Source organism: Euprymna scolopes, chromosome 4 (genome assembly GCF_053919585.1).
Source record: "Euprymna scolopes isolate OS-2025 chromosome 4, ASM5391958v1, whole genome shotgun sequence".
Classification (NCBI taxonomy): Eukaryota; Metazoa; Mollusca; class Cephalopoda; order Sepiida; family Sepiolidae; genus Euprymna; species Euprymna scolopes.
Window position 1 is genome coordinate 93425961 of NC_136485.1, and position 23989 is coordinate 93449949.

Genomic DNA, 23989 nt, shown 5'->3' on the forward strand with positions numbered 1-23989 from the left:
TTCTGAACTTTAACTAATCACGTTTTAAGCAACTTATGATATAAAACAAAATCGGATGGGGGGGGGGTTCTTCCGAAGTTAGTTGGTGACGTTATAAGTAATTGCGAGATAAGATGGGAGCCAGAAATTAGGGGTGGGGGACTGAAAATGATAATATAATGGATTGATTATACAATATTTAAGATCAACTTGGTAGATAAACATTTATGGACGAGAAAAAAAAAAAAAAAAAAAAAAAAATTAAAGCTAGCATTTAATACAACAGAAATACATAAATTAAATACTGAAATAAAATGTAGTTATTAATATTTGAATCTTAAAATAAAAAGTGCGAATTAATAGAGAAAATCACTTATCACAACAACGCATTCCGTCTCCAAACTAGTGAAGAATTTAACTTTTAATAGCGTTCAGAAGATTTTTTTTTTAAATTAACCGTTAAGAGAAAGCGTGATTTTATTCTGAACTTTAACTAATCACGTTTTAAGCAACTTATGATATAAAACAAAATCATATTTGTGCAAGTTATTGTTAAATATTACTGCAACATTTATCAGTAATAATTATATTATTATCATGTGTTTCACTTATAATTATGCTATCACTTATTTATTGTGATTGTTATTATTTAGCATTGTTTAGTAATAATGTCTAAGAGGGTAATTACTGAGGCGAATTTCGGAATCAAGTTGTTATTTCCCTTGCTTAGAATCGTATTTATTTTATTTATATTTCTTTATTTTTGTAACTGTAATTGTAATTTAATTTTATTGGCCTATCTGGGCTATTAATGTATGGCTCATTGCATATCACACATTATATTTGATATACAGAATACATGCAATTGCATAAACCTGTATTGTTGATGGGTCAATTTAATGCAGGAGTCATTGTTAGTTGATCTTCTAGTTCTGGATACGTGTTATCTCAGTGTTGGTTCAGAATGTGTGAGTTGAATATATAATTTTTCTTTGAGAACTTTGCAGATAACTGATATTATTCTATCATTGAAGTGCGGTAGTTTAGGAAACAGGTGTTAGAGACTGTGTATAATGGTTGCTTTCTAGATGCCCTAGGGTGGTGTTCGTCATGATAGTATTAGATTTTATATTACTTAGATATTATTACTAAACAATACAGATAGAAAAATAATGTATGTACACACGTGTACATAATGTTCAAGAACTATAAATGAAACATATGATAATAATGATAATAATGTTGGCAAACATGCCAGACTGCATAACTGCTATTTCCGACTTCCAGAATAAACATATCTCCACCAAGTCAGTGCACATATTTTTTTCTCTTCCTAAAAATGATAATTTGAAAAGTTTACATCATATTACGATATTTGTATGACACATTATATTGGTAAATAAATATTTTATAATTGAAAATTACTGAAATATTTCAATTTTGTCATTATTATTCCTTTTACTTCTTTGTCTTGTACCCAACGGTATTCTTCTACAGAACTGCATTGTTATAACTTGCAAACACAACTCTTCATTCTACATGTAATATGACAAGCAAACTACAATAACTTTTCACAATTAGTCTTAGCCAGGTACAGTTTGCAACAATTAAAAGATATTTCAACTCTCAGAAAACGAGGCAAAGTCAGCTGTCAAATCAAAACGATGCACTAAAAATAGCACAGTTCCCAAATCTATTAAAAACATCCAGAATGCTTCCGCCATCCAAAACTAAAGTTACAACGAAATTTTCTACAAAAATTCAGTGTTAAAGAAACTATCTTACACTTACATTACCTCTACCACAAGTGCATAAAAAAAAAAACAACTAAATAACATTCTATCAGAACTAATCAGAATCTCGGAAATATCCACAGCAATCCACCAATGCTACCAGAACAGCGTCTGCATAGCAAAGATAAGACTAAAACATAAGTTCACTTGGCTCCTTCACAGAAACACCTCCACATTTACCAATAAAAACCTTAGCAAAAGTAATTATCGGGGGTATTCTGAGACAAAACTTAACTAAGATCACTCCATTTCTTTTTAAAGAAAATCTGTTCAGCCGTTTTGGAGTCTATAAGGAACGAACTCACACGCACACAGATAAAGTTGCATTTATATAATTGTAGATAAAATTATATATATTATTATATATACTATAAACATATATAAATTGTTATATAAACTTTTATATATATATAGCAGAGGTCTGAAGGCCGCCTAAAACATTGGGGATTCGTAGTTTTTTTTTCAATTGTCTTTCCAGACGACTTGATACTACTCCTAGTGTACCAACTACAACCAGGATTATTTGCGTTTTAACCCTGTGTATACGCCTTATCTCCAAGGCCAATGGAGCATAATTGCTTCACTTCTTGTTCTCCTTCTCTCCCACATTCCTGTCCCAGGGTACTGAAAAGTCTACAATCTGCCAGTATTTTGAGACTTTGTCAATGAGGACCAAATCCGTACAATTATGTTCCAAATAGCTTGGTCGTTATGACACTTTTGTCCCACCATACCTCTACCTTGCCATCCTCACTTGTTCTTACTTCATCAGGCACCTCCTCAAGCCATTTTCCAGCACACTTCACCCAAACCTTCTTACACCTCCCAATATATCCGGAGTCCCATGTGTTCATGTCTTTTGCGGTACTCTCTCTGAGCCAGTCCACTACACCCTGCTGCAAGGTGCGCAATTGATTCTGAGGTCTTACCACAAATCAGGCATTCTGCAGCAACTTACTCTCCTAGAACCACTTTTTTTTTAACAATCGTGTTCCTAATGCCTGCTCTTGTGCTGCACAAACAAAAGCTTCAGTACTCTTAGCCAGATACCCAGCTCTAAGCCATTGCCATGATCTTTCATCAGCCACTTCTGCTATATACTGGAAGAACCTTCCATGCATTTTCTTCCTAGCCAGTTCCTCTGGCCTTTCTCTATCCATACGGTTCACATAATCAGCCTTGGTCTCACATACCTTCATTTCATTGGCCACAACCTTAAGCATCCACTCCTCACTTCTAACTACATGCTCCTTCAACGACATCTCCTCGGTTCTAACAATCTTTTACACTTTTCAATCCTCTCCCACTGTCTTTCTTCTTTTGATACAGCCTTGCTATGCTACTTTGAATGTGAAATATACCAAACATTGCTAAAACTTTTCTTGTTTTGATATCCATGGCATGCAAATCCTTGTCAGACCATTCTAAAATGTCCGCACTGTATCTCAAAACACTGACTGCTCATGCATTCACTGCTTTTATTAGGTTTCCTCCATACAGTTTCGACTTTACAATTAGTTTCACTCTTCTAATATACTTCTTCCTAACTTTCTCCTTCATTTCTCTGTTCATGATGCCTACACCCTCCAACACTTCTAAATACTTATACCCTGTATCTTCTATTTCTTTCATGATTTCTCTATTTGGCAGCACTATTCCATTCGAATGAACCTTTACTCCTCTTTTCATCATCAGCACCACACATTTACTAATCCCAAACTCCATCCCAATGTCTTCTGAGTATGTCCCCACAAGTTCTACCAGTCTCTCCATTTCCTTTTCATTTCTACCGAATATTTTCAAATCATCCATAAACAGTAGATGGTTGAGGCGTGTGTCACCAGATCCAAAGTTATATCCCAGTTTTTATCTTTTCAAGCGCATGGCATCATTATCATTACAAAAAGAAGTGGTGATAATGAATCTCCTGGGAATATTCCACACTTAACACCAACCTGCCCCATCTCCTCTCTGTTTGCTGTCAGCACCGTTTTTCATTGAGCCATACTTGTCTCCAAAAGCCCTACGACATTCTCAGCAACCTTCATCATCAATAGTGTTTCACGTATCTATGAATGAGGAACCATGTCATAAGCTTTTCTGTAATCGATCTATGCTACGCTCAGATTCCTCTTCTTCTTTGCATCCTGCATTAATGCTTTATCAATCAGTAGTTGCTCTTTGGTACCTCTCGAGCCTTTCCGACATCCTTTCTGTTCGTCAGGAAAAACACCATTACTCTCAAGATGCTCATAAATTTTCTCCACAAAGATTCCAGTCAACAGTTTCCACATCAGTGGCAGGCATGTAATTGGTCTATAATTATTGGCATCTATTCCCTTTGCAGGATCTTTCCTAATCAGTGTTGTTCTTCCCTTCACAAGCCAATCAGAGACATCTATCGACTCTACGACCCTTTGCAGAGCAGCAGCTATAGGTGGATAAAGGCATTGAAACTGTTTAAACCAGAAGCCCATCATGCCATCTGGGCCAGATGCCTTCCAGTTTGTCATCCTTCGTATGCCAACCTTAATGTCATCGATGGTTATCTCGGCGTTCTTCATCTGCTGCATTCCTGATAGCCTTTCTCTGACCTCTCCCAACCAGCTAGCCCTCTTATTATATTGCCCTTCGACAGACCAAATCCCACTCCAGAACTTCCTAGTATCTTTTGCATTTGGAGTGTTGTTATTTCCTGCCTGTTTACTACCATTTAATTCTTTATATAGCTGAGACTGATTGTTCCAGAAAAGGTTGTTCTGCCAAAACGCAACACTTTTTCCAACAAAGTTTCGCATTTCCATACCACCATTGTGGATTTTCTCTTTCATCATTGTTAGAACGCTGGTCGTTCCCTTTTACAGCAATCTATACCTCCTTTCAAGCTCGTCCTTGGTTTTCTGTCCTAGTTTAACTCCTTTTCTTATTTCTTCAATTCTACTAATATTTTTCTGCCACTGTTTAATACTTTCTTCAAGCCGCCTCTGTCAGTATGGGCTTCTATCCTTCATTTCTCTCTTTTTCTTCTGTATTAAGCCAAGACGATTCGCAATAACATATAACGCTGCATACAGAAGCCTGTTAAGTTCTGTAATCGATATGTTCTTTTTTATGATGTTGTGAATTACTCCTTGAACTATTTTTACCTCGCTTTTCACCTTCTGCCTTTCACTACTCTTCATGCTTGGAATATCTATGATCTTGTTTCTAAGAAGAACAGCTCTTAACTTCTGAAGTACTTCTTTTTCTAATAATAATAATAATAATAATATATCATCATTAAAGTCTTGATAATCACTCCATAATCGAAAATGAAATATTGGAGCCGGTAAAAGAAAAAAATAATGCCGTTTTGGGGTGGAGGTAGTAGCACGTCGGTATTTTCTATATATTTACATTCTCAAACCCATACTGTGTTTAAAATTTGAGTTTGATTACATTTTATGTTCCATGTGCACAAGGAAAGAGTTAAAATACAAATAATTCTGAAACCTTTCGTTAAAACACATGTAGCAACATTTTTAGGGTTCTAGTATTTAGTGTTTAAATTTTGAGCGATTATTAAAACACATGTAGCAACATTTTTAGGGTTCTAGTACTTAATGTTTAAATTTTGAGTGATTATTAAAACACATGTAGCAACATTTTTAGGGTTCTAGTATTTAATGTTTAACTTTTGAGCGATTATTAAAGCACATGTAGCAACATTTTTAGGGTTTTAGTATTTAATGTTTAAATTTTGAGCGATTGTTAAAGCACATGTAGCAACATTTTTAGGGTTCTAGTATTTAATGTTTAAATTTTGAGCGATTATTAAAACACATGTAGCAACATTTTTAGGGTTCTAGTATTTAATGTTTAAATTTTGAGCGATTATTAAAGCACATGTAGCAACATTTTTAGGGTTCTAGTATTTAATGTTTAAATTTTGAGCGATTATTAAAGCACATGTAGCAACATTTTTAGGGTTCTAGTATTTAATGTTTAAATTTTGAGCGATTATTAAAGCACATGTAGCAACATTTTTAGGGTTCTAGTATTTAATGTTTAAATTTTGAGCGATTATTAAAGCTTCAAAGAGGCTGTTTATATTTTTAAGCAGAACTGCATCATGTGTAGAAGTTGATATGTTTGCGTGATTATCGAGTGTTAAAAATGTTATGTATATTTTGTTTTACTAATGCATGCTGAATTGTTCATAATTGTTGCCAGTATTTATGAAACAATCGGATAACCAGTAGTTAAATTTCTGTTTTTAAGCGATTATTATGTTTGTTCTTTAGCACTATTGTGTACTGTAGAGAAGCGTTTATTTTTTTTTTTTTGTATTTTTTACAGCATTTCTTATTAAGTTGTTAAGTGAAAGTATGCAATAGTTGCAAAACACTATCCCCTCCTCACGTTTGTAATGAGTTTTTAAATAATCACATGATTAATTCATTGCTCTTCAGTAAATTTATGTCCAAAAAGAATATAATGAATGTCCAAAGAGGAAAAGTAAATAAAATAATAAGTGGGCACCGTCCTTCATTAGTAGGCAAAATCAGTAAAGAAAATTTTATATCCAAATGAATTAGTTACTGGGTACTTCTGCAGTTTAAATCCCATTTTTCTGTAACGCCTGGTGAACGATGAAAACTGCCAGACTATACCAAGTGAGCAAAAGAGACGCGAGCAGACGGGCAAAAATTGGAAAAGAAAAAGTAAAGAGAGTATTTTATTATGGCCTAACTCAGCGTAATATAAACACCTCCAACCTCCCCATGTTAAGAACAGCTTTCAGAATAAACACCCCCAACTTCGGAAACTGTTCTTAACATGGAGAGGTTGGGGGTGTTTATTCCGAAAGCCGTTCTTAAAATGGGGAGGTTAGGGGTGTTTATACTATGCTGGATTATGGCGTAAAAAATACCTTTTTAAAGGCTGTTTAAATGTATTAGGCAAAAAAAAAAAAATGTAGATTATTATTTTTTGTTAGGTTTTAAACGACATCATGTTATGTCGTAACAAAAAAAAACAAAGTAACTTTGCATACATAAACAAATCAAAAAATGTATTTTTGTTCAGTAATTCAAAGAAATAAAACTTTTATAACAAAAAAAAACACAGAAGAAAACAGTGGTCAATAAAAATAAATAAATAAAAACAGTGAAGTTTACGAATTTATTCTAGTAGGCTGTTTGTTTTGAGGAACAGAAAGAAAGAAAGACAGAAAGAAAGAAGATACATTTATTACTAGATAGAATACCTATGTTTTTGTATGCTTTAGTCCTAGCAGAGAAGGTAAATAGTCATTAGTTACGTAAAAGGGGTGGAACAATCGGTCACTGTTGTTATATGTTGGAAAATAATTGTCTAATAACTGAAATTGATGCCGTGTGATTCAATATTTGTTGTAGCGACGCCATAATGTAATGTTTTGGAGTGTTTGTTCAGAATGGTCTAATTTCGAAAAAAGAGAATTAGCGGCAACCCAATCAATTTTACTCCTTCACTGTACTTAGTCTTCTTCCCAACTGGGGAAGTCTTTTGTTTGTTTTTCTTTTTTTTAACTGGAGTGGCATGAGATTGAAACTTCATAACATTAGGTAATGTATGTCTTTATAATGTCATTTTTAAAATAATTACATGGGAAAAGTGATAAAAATACAATAAAATTTAATAAGAATTCTCTTCTAACACGTCCAAAGTTTCTCTTTTTTTTCAGATTTGTTTCTTTTTTTTTTACATAGGCATCACTACTTATCAAGGCCTAGAGGCCACTTGTGGATAAGGGCTAAAGAGTGTACAGTAGGAATTGGACAATATAGTAATTGTTAGTAATGGAAATTTGTATAAATTTGTTAACTTATATGGAACAGCTCATTAAAAACTTGTTTACGTTAGACTTGAAGAGAACCATGTTGTAGTCAGCTGGAAAGCAGAAAAACAGAAAGTTTCACAGGCGTGCAGTTCTAAGAAAGAAGATTTGTTCATGGAATCTACGTTTAGGTTTAGCCACAGTGGGGGAAACTAGTGATAGTGTTTTCTGCTAGATGAGTGTTTCTTGTGACGGGAGACCATAGATTGGAGCTCAGCCGAGCACTTGCCATAAAAATAACAATAAAGCAGAGACAAACTCGCAACATCTCTTCTGTGAGAAAGAGGTTGCAAGGAAGAGAAAAGGATATCCCCTATGAGGCTACAAAGTTTATTTTGAACTCTATCAAGGCAGGATAAGTCCTTTCTAGCAGCTCCTGCCCAGATGTAGCAACAGTACTCCATCCTTGGGTGTACCTGGCTCTTATATAGATAGAGAATTGCATCAGCAGTGAGATATCTACTGGATCGATAGAAGGATTCCACCATTTTTCCAGCGGCCTTGGCAACGATTTAATGTATGTGTTCCATTTAAGATCAGGAGTAAAGGTCAACCCCAGAAGCTTGTCAAAACATGAGGCCTCCCCAAGACGAGAGCCATTCATTTCAATTAATGCCAGATGGGAATCAGAGTGTTGATGATGTAAAGATAAAAGCTTGGTTTTAGATGCATTAAAAGTAACAAGCCACCTCTTTCTCCATTGTACCAGTTGCTCAAAATCAGAGAAGAGAGAACTTGGTCATTTACGGTCTTAGATGTGCTACCATAGATAGTAGTGTCATCAGCATAAATGTCTATGAATAATGTAAGGATGTGATTTGGAAGATCATTAACGTAGATCAAGAAGAGAGTTGGGCCCAGGATAGACCCCTGAGGGACTCCAGCATTAATACTGTGAGCTTCAGATTTCTGCCCATCAACCACTACTCTTATGAACCTATCAGAGAGAAATGATTTAATAATTGAGAAGACATTTCCAGCTATACCGTAGCTGGAGATCTTGTGAAGTAAACCTTTATGCCATACTCTATCAAAGGCCTTTGATATGTCAAGAGAAATTGCCCTAGAAATGTAGCCTCCGTTGAGAGACTTGCTAATCCGATGAGATATAATTGTGAGCACATCTGCAGTAGATCTAGCAGAACAGAAACCATATTGTGTGTCACTAAGAAGGTTATTTTTTCTTTTCTTTTTACATTATACTCATCTTTTTTTTTTGTATTTCTTCCAACTGTATTCTGTCCTTTTTTTTTTACAGATAAAAAAAATCCTGGAATTCATCCTACTCGAAAAAATAATAAAAACCTCTTAGAATTTTTTTTTTCAGGAATTATTTTTAAAAGCCTATCAGAAGTTGTGTTTTTTTTCTTTAACCACTTCAGGTTACAATTATTAGGTTGATGCAAAAATAATGTCGTTTTTGGACGTTCAACTTCAAAAGATCATAACTTCTTTCATAATAAACTGTAATAATCGAAATAAGAACCATTAGAATCAACACATTTTAGCCAACAAGAAATCAGTATTTATCTCATTAGCATAGAAATCCGGACTTCTGGAAGTGATGAAGTTAAGGAAGGCCAATCTGACATCATCTCGGCTTTTGAAGCATTTTTCGTGAAGGAAGTTGTTGAGATGCTTGAAAAAGTGATAATCGGTGGGCGAGAGGTGCGGTGAATATGGCCTATGAGGCAGAGTCTTGTAGCCCAATTCATTCAGCTTCTGCAGGGTCAGTTGAGCAATATGCGGGCGAGTGTTGTCATGGAGGAGAATTGGTCCCTTTCATATTGACCAATTTTGGGCACATACATTGAAGCTTCTAATACATTTTGTCAATTTGTCGGCAGTATTTCTCCACCATAATCGTTTCGCCTGGATTCAAGAAACTATGATAGATGAGACCGGCTACAGTCCATCAAACAGTCACCATTACGTTTTTTTGTGTATGCAATTTCGGCTTCGGGAAGTGTTATGGAGCTTCTCTGGCATTCAACCACTGTGCCGAACATCATCGATTGTCATAGAGGATCCACTTTTCATCACACATCACAATCCACTCAAGAAAGGGTCGTTTATGTTGCGCAAAAGAAGCATAGAAGACAAAACGACAATATTTTTTATTATCGTTCAATTCATGCGGCACCCATTTATCCAACTTTTGCTTTACTTCCTTATTTGCTTTAAATGGTGAAAAACTGATGAGTGGTCAACCTCGAGTTCTACAGCAACTTCTCGCATGGTTTTGCAAGGATCGGCTTCAATTAAGGTTTTCAAATGTTCATTATCGAACTCAGTTGGCCGGCCGCAACCATCTTCATCTTTGAGGCTCTCGTTGCCATTACAAAATTTTTTGAACCACCATTGTGCCACATGTTTATTAATGGTTTCTGAGCCAAACGCATCATCATGTCTCAGCAGCTTTTCGCCCTAGAACAAGAAAATCGTGTGGATTTGAATTTTGTTCATGCTGTTGAAAAGTCTGCAAAAAAAAAAATGAATGAAGAGATTGAGAACGGTAACGAATTACACAATCCGATAGAGCAAAAGACGTGCTTCAAAATCATATATATATATATATATATATATATATATATATATATATATATATATATATATATATATTATTTTTAAAATGTAATTATCCACTGACACGTGTTTCGTCGTCTACGGCTCATCAGAGTGGCTGTATCTAGCGAGATTCGAAATCGGGACCCAACGGTAATGAGCCTAAACCCTTACCCCTGGACCATCTCGCCGACTAATTCAGAAATTATATATAAAAGTAAGAAAACGATATTGTTTTTGTATCAACTTAATATTTTAAATCTTACAAGGTTTTGTTTACCTCTAATATTTTTTTTCTTATCCTTACTTCTTTATCTAAATGATAAAAATATTTATGTCCTTCTTCAAAATTGTCTGCCTAAACTTTTTTTTTTAAAAAAAGAAGCTTTTCTTGACTTTCTAAAAAAAGGAAAGAAAACAATAACGTTACTTTGAAGTAATGGAGCCAACACGTCTTTTTTCAAACATGTCCAAAACTAACTTGAAATTAGCTCCAGCAGATTCGTTCGAGAGGGGGGATAATTCTTTTCAGCCAATAAGGTTAAAACGTTTCTACATCTTCTTGTTGAACTCCAGAACAACCGTCAGGCATAACGATGCTGATAATGATTGTGACAAAAGGGACGGCTAAGTAGACATATAATGGCAAGAAATGTTTTCTTTTTTTCCACGCCAACACTGCTACATAACCATAAAAATAATTTTTCTAAAGACAAATACCTGCATAACTCATACGTACCTTTTTGGGCAATGTTAGTGATGTCTATTTTTGTCTTGAAAGAAAGATGGCCAAGAATTGTAAAAATGACAAAACCGGCGATGATACTCGTCACAAGATCCATTAGACTGATGATTAAAGCGTCTCTGTAATGAAATAAAAATGTAAAACAATTCAACATCGCTTCGAATGTAAACAAGCAGTGGTGTTCCTCAATAGAACGTTGTAATTCATGATACTTTTGAAGTATAGTAGGACGACCCAACCCCACTCTGATGGCATCGTCACCTGAGTCTGAATTTTGTGATGAGAGTTAATATTTTAAACAGCATCATCGCAACCCCTTTGACAGTTTAGACGGTGTCTGAGTTATTTTTACCGCATCAGCCTGGCATCAGAAACATGCAATTTAATTGGCCGACTCCTTTTTTGCGTGAGACAACAAAGGACCTTTAGGTGTCCAAAAAGGAAAAGAAAAAAAGGTCAGTAGACTTCAATATGACGAACGACGCGGACGTATCTCGGGACGACAGTAATTAATTGCATGAAAGAACTTTGCTGTTCAAATAATCGGTTTAGTATCATGTAAAGACTTTAGAAACAAAGAAGAAACGAACATTCTTTTACCATTGGCTAAAAAAAAAGAAAAGAGAAATAAATCTCATCCCGGCTGTGCTATTAAAAAAATGCTCTGCCGAGGTTGCTCCAGTTCTGTCCAAACTTTACAATAAATGCCTTAACGAATCTTGTTTTCCCGACTGCTGGAAAACCGCCTCTGTGGTACCAGTCTTCAAGAATTCTGGTGAAAGAACTGACCCACTAAATTATCGCCCCATTAGCCTCCTCCCGCTTTTCGCCAAAATATTTGAGTCCTTAGTTAATAAAGCCCTAGTCCAGCACCTAACAGCTGCTAAACTCTTGACTGACAAACAATATGGATTCAGGCAAGCCCGTTCAACAGCAGATATCTTAACTGTAGTTTCTGAACGTATATACCGTTCATTGGATAAAACAGGGGAGGGTAGAGCGGTGGCCCTTGATATATCTAAGGCTTTTGACAGGGTATGGCACGATGGTCTTCTAAGGAAAATGAGATCATATGGAATCACTGGAAGAATTCATAACGTAATTAAATCCTTCTTAAGTAATAGAAAAATCAAAGTTGTCCTCGACGGACGTACATCCAAACAATATGACATAAATGCGGGAGTGCCTCAGGGGTCTATCCTTGGACCTCTATTGTTCCTGATATTCATAAACGACCTCCCTGATAATATTGTTTCGGAGATGGGTATATTTGCCGATGACACCACTCTCTATAACAGATATGAGGGGAAAACAAATGAACACATATCCAAGAAAATGGCAGAAACACTAGAGGATGACCTCCAATCCGTAGTGGAATGGGGACAAAAATGGTTGGTCTCATTCAATGCTGCTAAGACTAAGCTTGTTTCCTTCAATAACTACAAGAAACCTTCTCTACCACCAATAGCAATGGCCAAGAACACATTGCCTGAAAGTACTTCTTTTAAACTCCTCGGCCTAACGTTTACAGGGAATATGAACTGGAATAGATACATTGAGAGCATTGCCAAGGCTGCTGCAAGGAAGGTTGGCTCCCTCTACCGTGCTAGAAAACTACTTACGCCTGCCAGTATCCTATACCTCTATAAGGCAACCATTCGCCCATGTATGGAGTACTGTTGTCACATCTGGGCTGGTGCATCTGCTGCTTGTCTCTCGCTCCTGGACAGGGTTCAAAAAAGAGTCGCAAACCTGATAGGTCCTGAACTGTCATCTAGGCTTCAACCTCTGTCCCATCGACGAGATGTTGCATCCCTCTGCCTGTTCTACAAATACTTTAATGGTGAATGCTCTGACGAACTGCAAACACTTGTACCTCCCCGACGTAACTACCCCCGACAAACCCGACAAGCTACTAAGTCTCATCCCTTTACAGTGGAGATCCCTAGGTGCAAGAAAGCCTTTTACTCCAATAGTTTCTTCCCCAGAACTGCGGGTCTTTGGAACTCCCTTCCGGGATTCTGCTTTCCCAACTGCAATGATATGCAGAAGTTCAAGTGTAATGTTAACAAACATCTTTCTACTCTTCTCCCTTCATAATGACCCCGCTAATTAATTCCCTAATAGTAGCCCCCTGCTTCAAAGTGGCACTGTGCCTTGTTTGGGGTGAAAATTGAATTAAAAAAAAAAAAAAAAAAAAAAAAAGAAGTAGAGTGGGTGCAAAACGGCATACTGTGCGAACAATGATCGAATCTACAAAGGAACTGATAGAAAAAATTGAAAGAGGAATACGTGTGTCAGCGCTTGCACAGGAATATGAAATGGCAAAATCTACTATAAGTACTATTTTAAAGCATAAAGCTAGTGATGTAGCTAAAGGTGTGACTACAATTACTACACAAAGGCCACAGTTACTAAAGGAAATAGAAAAGTTAACTTTTATTTACATAAAGCAATTGGCGTCAGCTAGAGATAATGTAATTGAGGAACTTGTGTGCCAAAAAGCAAAACATATTTACAATGATTTATTGAAATAAATCTTTCCACAAGTGATGAGAAAATTGAATTTAAAGCTAGCAGAGGATGGTTAAAGAAATTCAAAAGAAGAAGTGGTATTTGTAGCATCGTCCGACACAGAGAGACAGCAAGTTCGGATAAAACTGCAGCAGATGCGTTCATGATCAAGTTGTCAAACTATGTAAAAGAGAATGCGTATTTAGGTCAACAATTTTTAATTGTGATGAGACAGGGTTATTTTGGAAGAAAATGTCAAACAGGACCTTCATTACACGAGAAGAGAAATCACTTTCTGGACATGAAAAATAGGTACACGCTATTGTTATGTGCAAATGCCAGTGGAGATTGTAAGGTGAAGCCACTGCTTATCTATCATTCTGAAAATCCTCAGGCTTTCAAGTCACACAAAGTAATTAAAATAATTTAGCCGTTGTATGGTGAGCAAACTCCAAAGCTTGGTTGACCAGGTAATTCTTTACTGGATGGGTTTTTTAAGTGTTTGCCTCTACTGTAGAAAAATATTTGGAAAAAAAAATGTCGCCTAAACAATGCCTCTTAATAATGGATAATGCTCCTGCCCATCTTCCATCTTTGGAAGCGGATTTAACAGCAAAATATGATTTCATAAAAGTCATGTCCTTGCGTGCTAATACAACACCTTTGATGGACCAGCATCAGATTCATGGAGTCGGCTTTGCAGTACACAACTCCATTCTGCCACCAGTGGAACCTCCTTCTCAAGGAACTGAGTGCATCCTGTCACTGCATCTCGTCACTTTCTCAGGTGCAATACAAATCTTTAGTATTTATGCTCCCATGCTCTGCTCTCCTGCCAATGTCAAAAATGTTTTCTACGAGGAGTTCGATGCAAGGATCAGAAAATGAGAATGTGCTTCTGCTCGGAGACTTCAATGCCCGATTGGGTGCAGACCACAACTCTTTGTCACAATGCATTGGACACTTTGGGATTCGCAAGCTCAATGAGAACGGCCAGCTCTGCTCGTACAGAAACCTGTGCATTACCAACACGATCTTTGCGACCAAGTTACACCACATAGTGTCCTGAAGACATCCTAGATCCAAGCATTGGCACCAGCTGGATTTTGTCATGACTTGGAAATCTATGCTGAAGCAGGTGCTTCACACATGCAGCTACCACAGTGCTGACTGTGACACTGACTTGAACGAATTATGGTCAAGTATCGAAGTACCACTGCATATATATATATATATATATATATATATATATATATATATATATATATATATATATATATATATATATATGTGTGTGTGTGTGCAGTGGGACTTCGGTACTCAACCATAATTCGTTCTAGATGTTTGTTTGAACACTAAAATGTTCAAAAACCGAAACAATATTTCCCCTTTTAATTAACTGAAATAGAATTAATTATATATTTCCCCAAAACATCTGGCTTTGAGTAAGGGGAGACTAAAACTTGTTGGTGTGGTTTTAAATGATCTGAAATAGCAGCAAGGGGATTTGACTCCAAATATTTCTCATATGTTATATCTCCCCGCTTTTGGAAATATGGTACGATTATGAATATCTCCAGTATCAAATAATCCTTATACACTGTGAAATTTACTTTATGTTTCAAAACCAAAATATGAGAAATATTTGGAATCAAGTCTCCCCTTGCTGTTATTTCAGATCATTTGAAGCTAAAGCAGCAAGTTTTTGTCTTCCCTCTATCAAGGTCAGAGGTTTGGGGGAAATATCAGATATTTTGTCATTCATATGCATAACTAGGAAAACGAATTACTATGATTAAAACATTTTATTGCTGTAAAAAAGTGCCAAAAATAGACTGTGGATGATGAATGATCCCCTTAATGTGCGACCTTAAAGGCAAATGTCACATAGCCCACTACACAATTCAGGTCATGACCTTTCCAACAAGCCTTCATTTGTTAAATTCTGATTAATATCGTTGACATTTGGAACTTATAAAATTGCCAAAAAAGGTGCTATATCTATCTATCTAGCTTTCCAATTTTGCAATATTTTTGTCTGAGAAATCATTCTTTCTAATAATGCCACATTGGTGCCTGTATGATGCGCACGAGAAAAGTTTTTAGCAGACATACAAACACACAAATATTTGCCCTTCATATAATAATAGATTATCAGGTGTACAAGTTCATGCAAAGTTAAATAAAACTGAAATAATGTGTAACATCGTTATATCAAAATTTCTAACTCCTCCTCTCTCTACCCAGCCCTCTATTTATGTTTCTCTCTTTTGTCCCTTTCCTCCTTTTAGCCCTCTGTGTATCATTAACATTACTTATAACTCTCTTTTGTTAAAATAAAAAGTAATCTAGATACTGAAGCTACCTTTGAAAAATGTAATACTGCATTCTCATATTTATTACTTCTGGGCAACGCCAAATAGAAAAAAAAATTACTTTCTTAAATACAGACAATTCTGTTCCCTGCACCCACTTTTACAATAGTATGAAGAGCAATTATGCTAATAATATTAGATTGTTGAAAAAATAATATCGTCTTCTCATATATATTACTTGTATTATATTATTTCTGAATTAATTCATTGAAATATATAACCATGTTATATATCATTTTGAAGCAAGTTTTTTGTTCTATGGAATCGTGTTATTCGTTACTGTTCTCAATATCATCATTCATTTTTTTGCACGCTTTTCGACAGCATGGACAAAATTCAAATCTACACGATTTTCTTGTTTCAGTTCAAACTAGGCCGAAAAGCTGCCAAGACAGCTCATGATTTCAATGATGCGTTTGACTCAGGAACCACTAACGAATGTGTGGCACAGCGGTGGTTCAAGAAATTTCACAATCGTGACGAGAGCCTCGAAGATTAAGACAGTTGCGGCCGGCCAACTGCAGTTGATAACGAACATTTGAAAGCCTTAATTGAAGCTGATCCTTGCAAAACCACACGAGAAGTTGCTATGGAACTCGAGGTCGACCACTCATCAGTTTTTCACCATTTAAAACAAATGAGGAAATCAAAATAGTTTGATAAATGGTTGCCGCATAAATTGAACGATAATAAAAATATCGTCATTCTGGGGTGTCCTCTATGCTCTTTCTGCACAACAAAAATGACCCATTTCTCGAGCGGATTGTGACGTGTGATGAAAAGTGGATCCTCTACAAAAAGTGGCAATGTTCAGCACAGTGGTTGGATGCTGGAAAAGCACGACAACACTTCCCAAAGCCGAAATTGCACACACAAAAAAAGGTTATGGTGACTGTTTGGTGGTCCGCAGCCTGTTTCATCCATCACAGCTTCTTGAATCAGGCGAAACAATTACAGAAGAGAAGTACTGCCGACAAATTGACAAAATGTACCAGAAGCTCCAACATATGTGCCCAAGATTGGTCAATATGAAATGGACCAATTCTCCTCCATGACAACGCTCGCCCGCATGTTGTTCAACTGACCTTGCAGAAGCTGAATGAATTGGGCTACGAGACTCTGCCTCATCCGCCATATTCACTGGACCTCTCACCCACCAATTATCACTGTTTCTAGCATTTCGATAACTTCCTGTGCGAAAATGCTTCAAAAGCAAAGATGATGTCGAATCAGCCTTTATGCTAATGGGATAAATAAACTTGTTTCTCATTGGCAAAAATCGGAGATGAAGATGGTTGCGGCTTGCCAATTGCGATTGATAATGAACATTTGAAAACCTTAATTGAAGCTGATTCTCGCAAAACCACACGAGAAGTTGCTGTAGAACTCGAGGTCAACTACTCAACAGTTGTTTGCCATTTCTATGCTAATGGGATAAATAAACTTGTTTCTCATTGGCAAAAATGTGTTGATTCTAACGGTTCTCATGTCGATTAATAAAGTTTATTATAAAAGGAGTTATGATCTTTTGAAGTTGAATGTCAAAAAACGACATTATTTTTTGCACTAACCTAATAATAATCGTCCAATAGGTAAAAATATTATAGCGTTTTTCACATTTACTGTCTGTGTACATCGGCCAGTTGAACCACAAATTCTGTCATCTCCCACTCGCTTACCAAATATGATACATATAATATTAATAAAGACAAGTGAGATTATTTTATGACCGAGCAACACCTGCAACCACTACTTCTATATAATCCTATTTCCTAAAAATATATATGAAATAAAATGATTTTCAAGTGTTTCAGACCCTTCCAAGACTGTCTCCATATACCTCCTTCCTAAAAATATATATGAAATAAAGTGATTTTTAGATCGTAAACTAATTCAGCCACTTCTGGGACTGACTTAAATATTCCTCATTCTTAAAATTTATTAAAAATGAATATGTAATAAAGGGATTTTCATATGGTATACTGTTTCAACCATTTACGGGACTGGCATTATATACCCCTATACACTTCTTAAAATATACATATGACATGAAGTGATTTTTAAATCATAAACAGCTTTAGCAATTTCAGCGACTGACTTCACATACTCGCTCACTCCTAAAAATATGTATATTTCATATAAAGTGCTTCAGTCATTCCCGGGAGTGACTCCATATACCTCCATATGTTTCCTAGGCTATTTAATTAAGATCAAAATGTAGTCTCTGCCCTCAGAATTTCAGAGATCTAATCATTTTTATGATTTGAATTTGTAAGAGTAGTTGCACATGAATTTGAGAGGCAAGAGTTACTCCATCTCTAACCACACATCTCCTGAATCGGTACTGGTTGGGCCCAGTGGCACGGAGAAGTCCAGGACGACTGGAAACAATGCTGAGTTAAGCAGAGAGTACATCTAGCACCTAGAATTCCCAAATGGTCATTCATTTTAGTATTGACCAGACTCAACGTTGCTTAACTTTGGTTGTCTAACAAGAATCGGTGTGTCAAGGTGATTATGCCGTATGTACATATACTTCCCTATTTCTGGGGTAGAATACTAGTTTTAAAATGAAACTACTCAATGATTTTAATTTTCAGTTGTACTAACTTTTCTGTACGTTACAGATAAGAGTTTGTTTTTATACTGGGTGCTATAGTGAAGAAGAACATTATTTCTAATTTAAAAGTCATACTACTCAAATATATTACGTGATTTTCGGTTTTAATAACTTTTATGTACGTCACATGTAAGATTTTCCTTGTTTTTTCATATGAGTACTATACTGTACAAGTGTCTTATTTCTTATTTGAAACTGAAACTATTGCGTGATTTTACATAACTTTCTGTTTTGTTAACTTTTCCCTATTTCACGGGGGTGTTCTTTGTTTTTTCATCTGGGTGCTATAGTGATGAAGCACCTTATTTTTTATTTAAAAGTCATAATACTTGAATGAGTTTCAATTTTAATAACTTCATGTATGTCAAAGATAAGGTTTTCTTTGTTTTTGTTTTTTTCATATGGTATTATAATACCCATAAGAACCACACCTCTCCTGAATCAGCACTGTATACATATAAGAAATCAGCACTGTATATATAAGAAATAAGGTACTTATACAGTAAAGTATAAGTACCTTATTTCTTGGGTACAATACTGTACAAGTACCTTATTTTAACTTAAAAATTAAACTATGAAACTACTCTGTAGTTTTTCCACATGTATGCATCAGTACATTGTTTTATTATAAATTGCTTTTATATGGGTATTATACCGAAAAAGCACCTTATTTAAAAGTCAACAAATAAATATTTCAAAGTGCAGTGATCAGGCAACACTTGCTTAACTATAAACTAATCAAGAAATTGGATTGTGTAACGGATACTTAATTTTAACTAAACAAAAACGGAGATAATGCATGGGAGAAAAGTACTTGGCTTTTGACTAAGATTAAAGTGTAGTATCTGTTCTCAACATTCCAGCGACCTCATCTCGTGCCTCTCCCCCATAAACAGAGTTCAAATACAATATTTGTACAAACAGATATCATTTTTTAAATAATATTACAAAAAAATGTGGGGGTAATATTTCAAAGAATTGCCTCGTGATAACAGAATAGATACTACCTCTGCCTAAAAAAAAAGTTTGGTAATCCCAATATAAACAATAGCAGATGATATAAATGGCCAGTTGAGTTATAGAGAAATTACGTCATTTCCAGTAAAATTACTCTGCATTTTTTCAATTTATACATAAATACATTGATTTGTTTTGAAAACATGTCAACTGTTTTTCTCCTTATCCAAACTGTTTTTCATGAATAATTATTTTTCTATCCTTTTTCGTGTTTCTTGGATATTTTACTATTTGATATGCAACAATTATGGAGGTATGATTTATTTTATTTGAAAATTAATATTTTTTTCGGTTTTATACTGTACAATCACCTAGTTTTTCTTATGTAATAATAAACACCTTTAAAGAGAGATGACGTCATTTCCAATAAAATAGGTCAGCATATTTTCAAATTAATACACAAATACATTGAATTTTTTTTTAAATTATGTAACCATAACATTGGAAATCAGGGGAAGAAGGTAACCCCTTGCAAAAACTGGTCAGTTTACCATTGTATAATGGATCTTTTTTCTAATTTTGAGATATTATTCATCCAAGACTTTGTTCTTGTTAATGATCACAGATTTGTGTCTGTTTGATGCGGTAGACAAAAGTTTTTAGCAGACATATAAACACACACACACATGCATGGATACACACTAACAAATGTTTGCCCTTTATATATTAGAAGACTAGCAGAGCTATCTCCCGTTGCTCGGGACCGATTAAAAAATGAAGTTGTGTTTGAATGTAACTGCTATTTTTAGGATAGAATAATTTTTGATGATTATGTATCATTTGCTATCTCAAGCAAAATAATATTTTAGAACGGGTATTACACAACACATATATAAAATAATTTTACCTTCCCTATGCACAAATATAAAACAATTATACCTCCCCCGGTAATGTACAATAAGTATTTAAAATAATTTTGGACAGGTAATGTAAATACATATATGAAATAATTTAACCTACTCCAGACAGGTTTTGTACAGCATATATGAACTAATTGCTCTTCCCACCAATGCCACCATAATTTTAAGAAAATTAATGTCATTTTTAGAAAATGGATCATTAAGATTTTCAAATTAATACATAAATAAATTGTCCTTGTTAGTGATTAGGCAAACTTTGCCTCACCATAAAATTCATCATTACTGTGTTTCTTATCCCATGACAACCACCACTGACACTATAATTTTAAGTGAAATGGTGTCATTTCCAGAAGTTGGTTTTCTAAATTAATACATAAATACATTGACATTGTAAGTGATTAGGCAATCCTTGCTTTGCCATAAATTTCAACATTATTGTGTTATTTTCCTTCCCCACCATCGACACTATAATTTTTAGAAAAATGATGTAATTTCCGGAATATGACTCAGCAGATTTTTCAAATAAATACATAAATAAATTGTTACGATTAGTGATTAGGCAACTTTGTTTCACGATATAATTCGACATTACTGTTTCTCCTCCCACCCAATCACTGACGCCATAATTTTTAAAGAAATGAAAGATGATTCAGCAGGTTTTCAAAATTAATGCATTGTCACAATTAGAGATTAGGTAACCTTTGCTTCGATATGAATTTCAATGATACCATGTTTCTTTCCCTCATCACAACCTACACGATAATTTTAGGAGAACTAATGTTGTTTCCTTGATCAATGAAACTGATTTTTTTACATTGTCTATATTTACTAGCATGAGTGCCCGGCGTTGCACGGGTGTTTGAAGGTGTGTGTTGAGCAAAAAAAAAAAAGTGTTAGTAGGAAGGCAGGCTCACACCCGTACCGCAAAGGAGGAAAAGAACGGGAAAAATGTGACGTCTTTGCTGTTACGACCATCGCCAAACCGGAAGTGACGTAGGTTTAAATTAAGGCTAGACAATCGAAAAGAGGGGATGATTTTCGAAAATATTGGTGAAAAAATCGACCCCTCCCTGTAGAAAAGTGCCCAGTTGAGGGTGAAGAAATTAATGTTTTTAGCCAATTTTCAGTATTTATCGTCTGAAGGGTCGAGCTTCAAAACGATACTGATCTTGTGAAAATCTATTGCCTCTGTTGAAAGTTTTAGGCAGACATGCAAACATACATACATACATTTATATATTGGTAGCTTAAATTTTCGACCCAAACTGATTAAAAAGCTTGCCCCATCTTTGAATACCCTTTATGTAAAATTTCAAATGTTTAGACAAGAAATTATCTGAGTAATTTAGTAGAGACCACAGAGGTCAAATTTTTTATAACTTTGACCCCTATTATGGCCTCTTAACATTTATTGTTTTGGGCTCAAATCATTTTATTAAGTTAGATCCATATCCAAGGAACCTATATCTAAAATTTCAATTGTTTATATACAAAATTGGCGGAGGAGTTTGGTAAAGTTCTCAAAGGTAAAATTGTTGAACTTTGACCCCTTAATAGCCAAATTTCTGGCCGAAAATGGATTACAAAGATTTTTCCAAATTTCAATACCCTGTATATCAAATTTCGAGTCTGTAGACTTAAAATTGACAGAGTTATTGTGTAGGGAAATGTACACAGACAAACACACAGACAGACACTTTCACTTTTATAGATATATAGATATAATAAAATGACTGCAGAAATTCCCCTCTGGAAGAAAGTATTTTAGGTTTGCAACAACAGATGCCACATACAAATTCAGTACATCTAGGCTAATAGCTACTATCTTATGTAGCTCTTGAACACCATTTTAGACACATTCAGTCATGATAATAAAATACTACATTGCTTCCTACGAGCAACACCATCACAATTGCAACATCTTTAGAGAAAGCAGTCCCAATTCTTCCCTCTAAATATTTAGTCCTACCACCACAACCAGTTGACACCAGGAGAAAGTTTACATGTTCCACAGATCTTACATCGCTCGTAACTGGCTCATACATACACAGATATACCATTATCTTTCCCATAGTAGGATAAAAAAATAATAAAGTCTCCCTCAGGAAAGTCTGCTGCCTCTGAGTGGTTACCCACTAATTCTCTTATTATTAATAATTATAATTAGATCATTCTAAACGAACACTTCAGTACATTACAATATGGCATCACTGGGACAAATAATGACATGCATGGCGTCAATTTCAGTTATTAGATACTTACATACAACAACACAGAACGAAACGCCACATCTTTTAAGTAACTAATGACTTTTTAAAACATACATTTACTACTAGATACAATACATATCTTCTAGATCCTTCTTTCTTTTTTCTTTGTGGTCGACACCGTCAAGATTTAACAACATACAGAGATAGTGTTTTGCAACTATTGTATGCCTACACCTAACAAATTCATAATGGATGCTGTAAAGCTTAAATTTAACTGAAACTAAATAAAAATGGAATAAAGATTATTGCAGTAAAATACTTGCATGGTGGATTCTGAGAATACATTCTAACATAAAAAATACTTCTCTACAGGAGGCAATAGTGCTAAAAAAAAATGCAAACATAATAATTGCTTAAAACAGAAAATTATATACTGTTAACCTTAGAATTGTCCTTATTTTTCATAAATACTGGCAACTTATTTTAATAATTCATCCATAAGTAAAAAAAACTATATATATATATACATAACGTTTGAGAATTTTATTTTCGCATAGCTTAGAAATTTGGCAAGAGCGAAAAATTAAAACACAACAAATGAGTGAACAAAATTTGCCCGATGAGTGGCCAGTTGAGAAACCGAGATGGCTTTATAAGGCAGCAAATTGATTTTCTTACAAGTGATACAGTTACGGAGAGTTTTTTTGTTTTTATTGATTGCCTCTCTTGGGGAATCCAGGAATAAGATAATCTCAACTTAGAAAGAGTTAATTGCTTCCCAGATGGCAACAATTTAAATGCACCTCTTTAATAACTAACTCAGTTAAATGATGATGTTTTCCTAAAAGTATAGGAAATTTAACTTGAAAAGGGTGAATGTTAGAATTCTGTAGTCTTTAGCAACAACAAAGTGTATACTCGTAGCTTTAATGGTACCAATGGAAAAGTTGACTTTGCGGCTGTTAACTAAAAATGGCATTGTTCTGCTTTCCTTGTTTGTTGTTTGGGGGTGATGTAATGTGGATGGTTTCATAACTTTAGTCCACAACAGATCATCCTTATCAATAAACAAACCAAGAGCCGATCCCTCCAAACATTCTAACTCATAGGAAAATTCTTCCCTCTGCATAAAAATAGCAATAATTTTGCTCTATGGTTGATATCAGTATGTCGGTGTCTCAAGTTATCACAGAACCACAAAACTTTCTCAAGAACATTGATTTCCCTAGTCAATGATGAGAATTCAGAAATATTTATTGATAAACCATTCTCGTCAGAACAGGAATCATTAGAGAACATATAGGATATAATTTTCTTGTTAGTGTCATTAACATAAGTCAAGAGGGACACAGGCCAGTTAATAGTATATCAATTTAACCAATCGGAGCCGTGTACCCAAAATTGTATAATTACTCAAACTTAAAGGCAGAAAGGCTTTTAGTCAACAAATC

The 23989-nt window shown here is 35.0% G+C and overlaps 1 protein-coding gene across 1 annotated transcript in view; it reads right to left on the minus strand.

Annotated features, from left to right (window-relative positions):
• The window catches only part of LOC145268860 (sodium- and chloride-dependent glycine transporter 2-like), a 278471-nt gene that overhangs the window by 60658 nt on the left and 193824 nt on the right, over positions 1 to 23989 (minus strand). The window contains exon 9 of the mRNA XM_080124568.1: positions 10937 to 11061. Within this exon, the coding sequence (XP_079980694.1) occupies positions 10937 to 11061 (125 nt within the window). The remainder of the gene's footprint in view (positions 1 to 10936; positions 11062 to 23989) is intronic.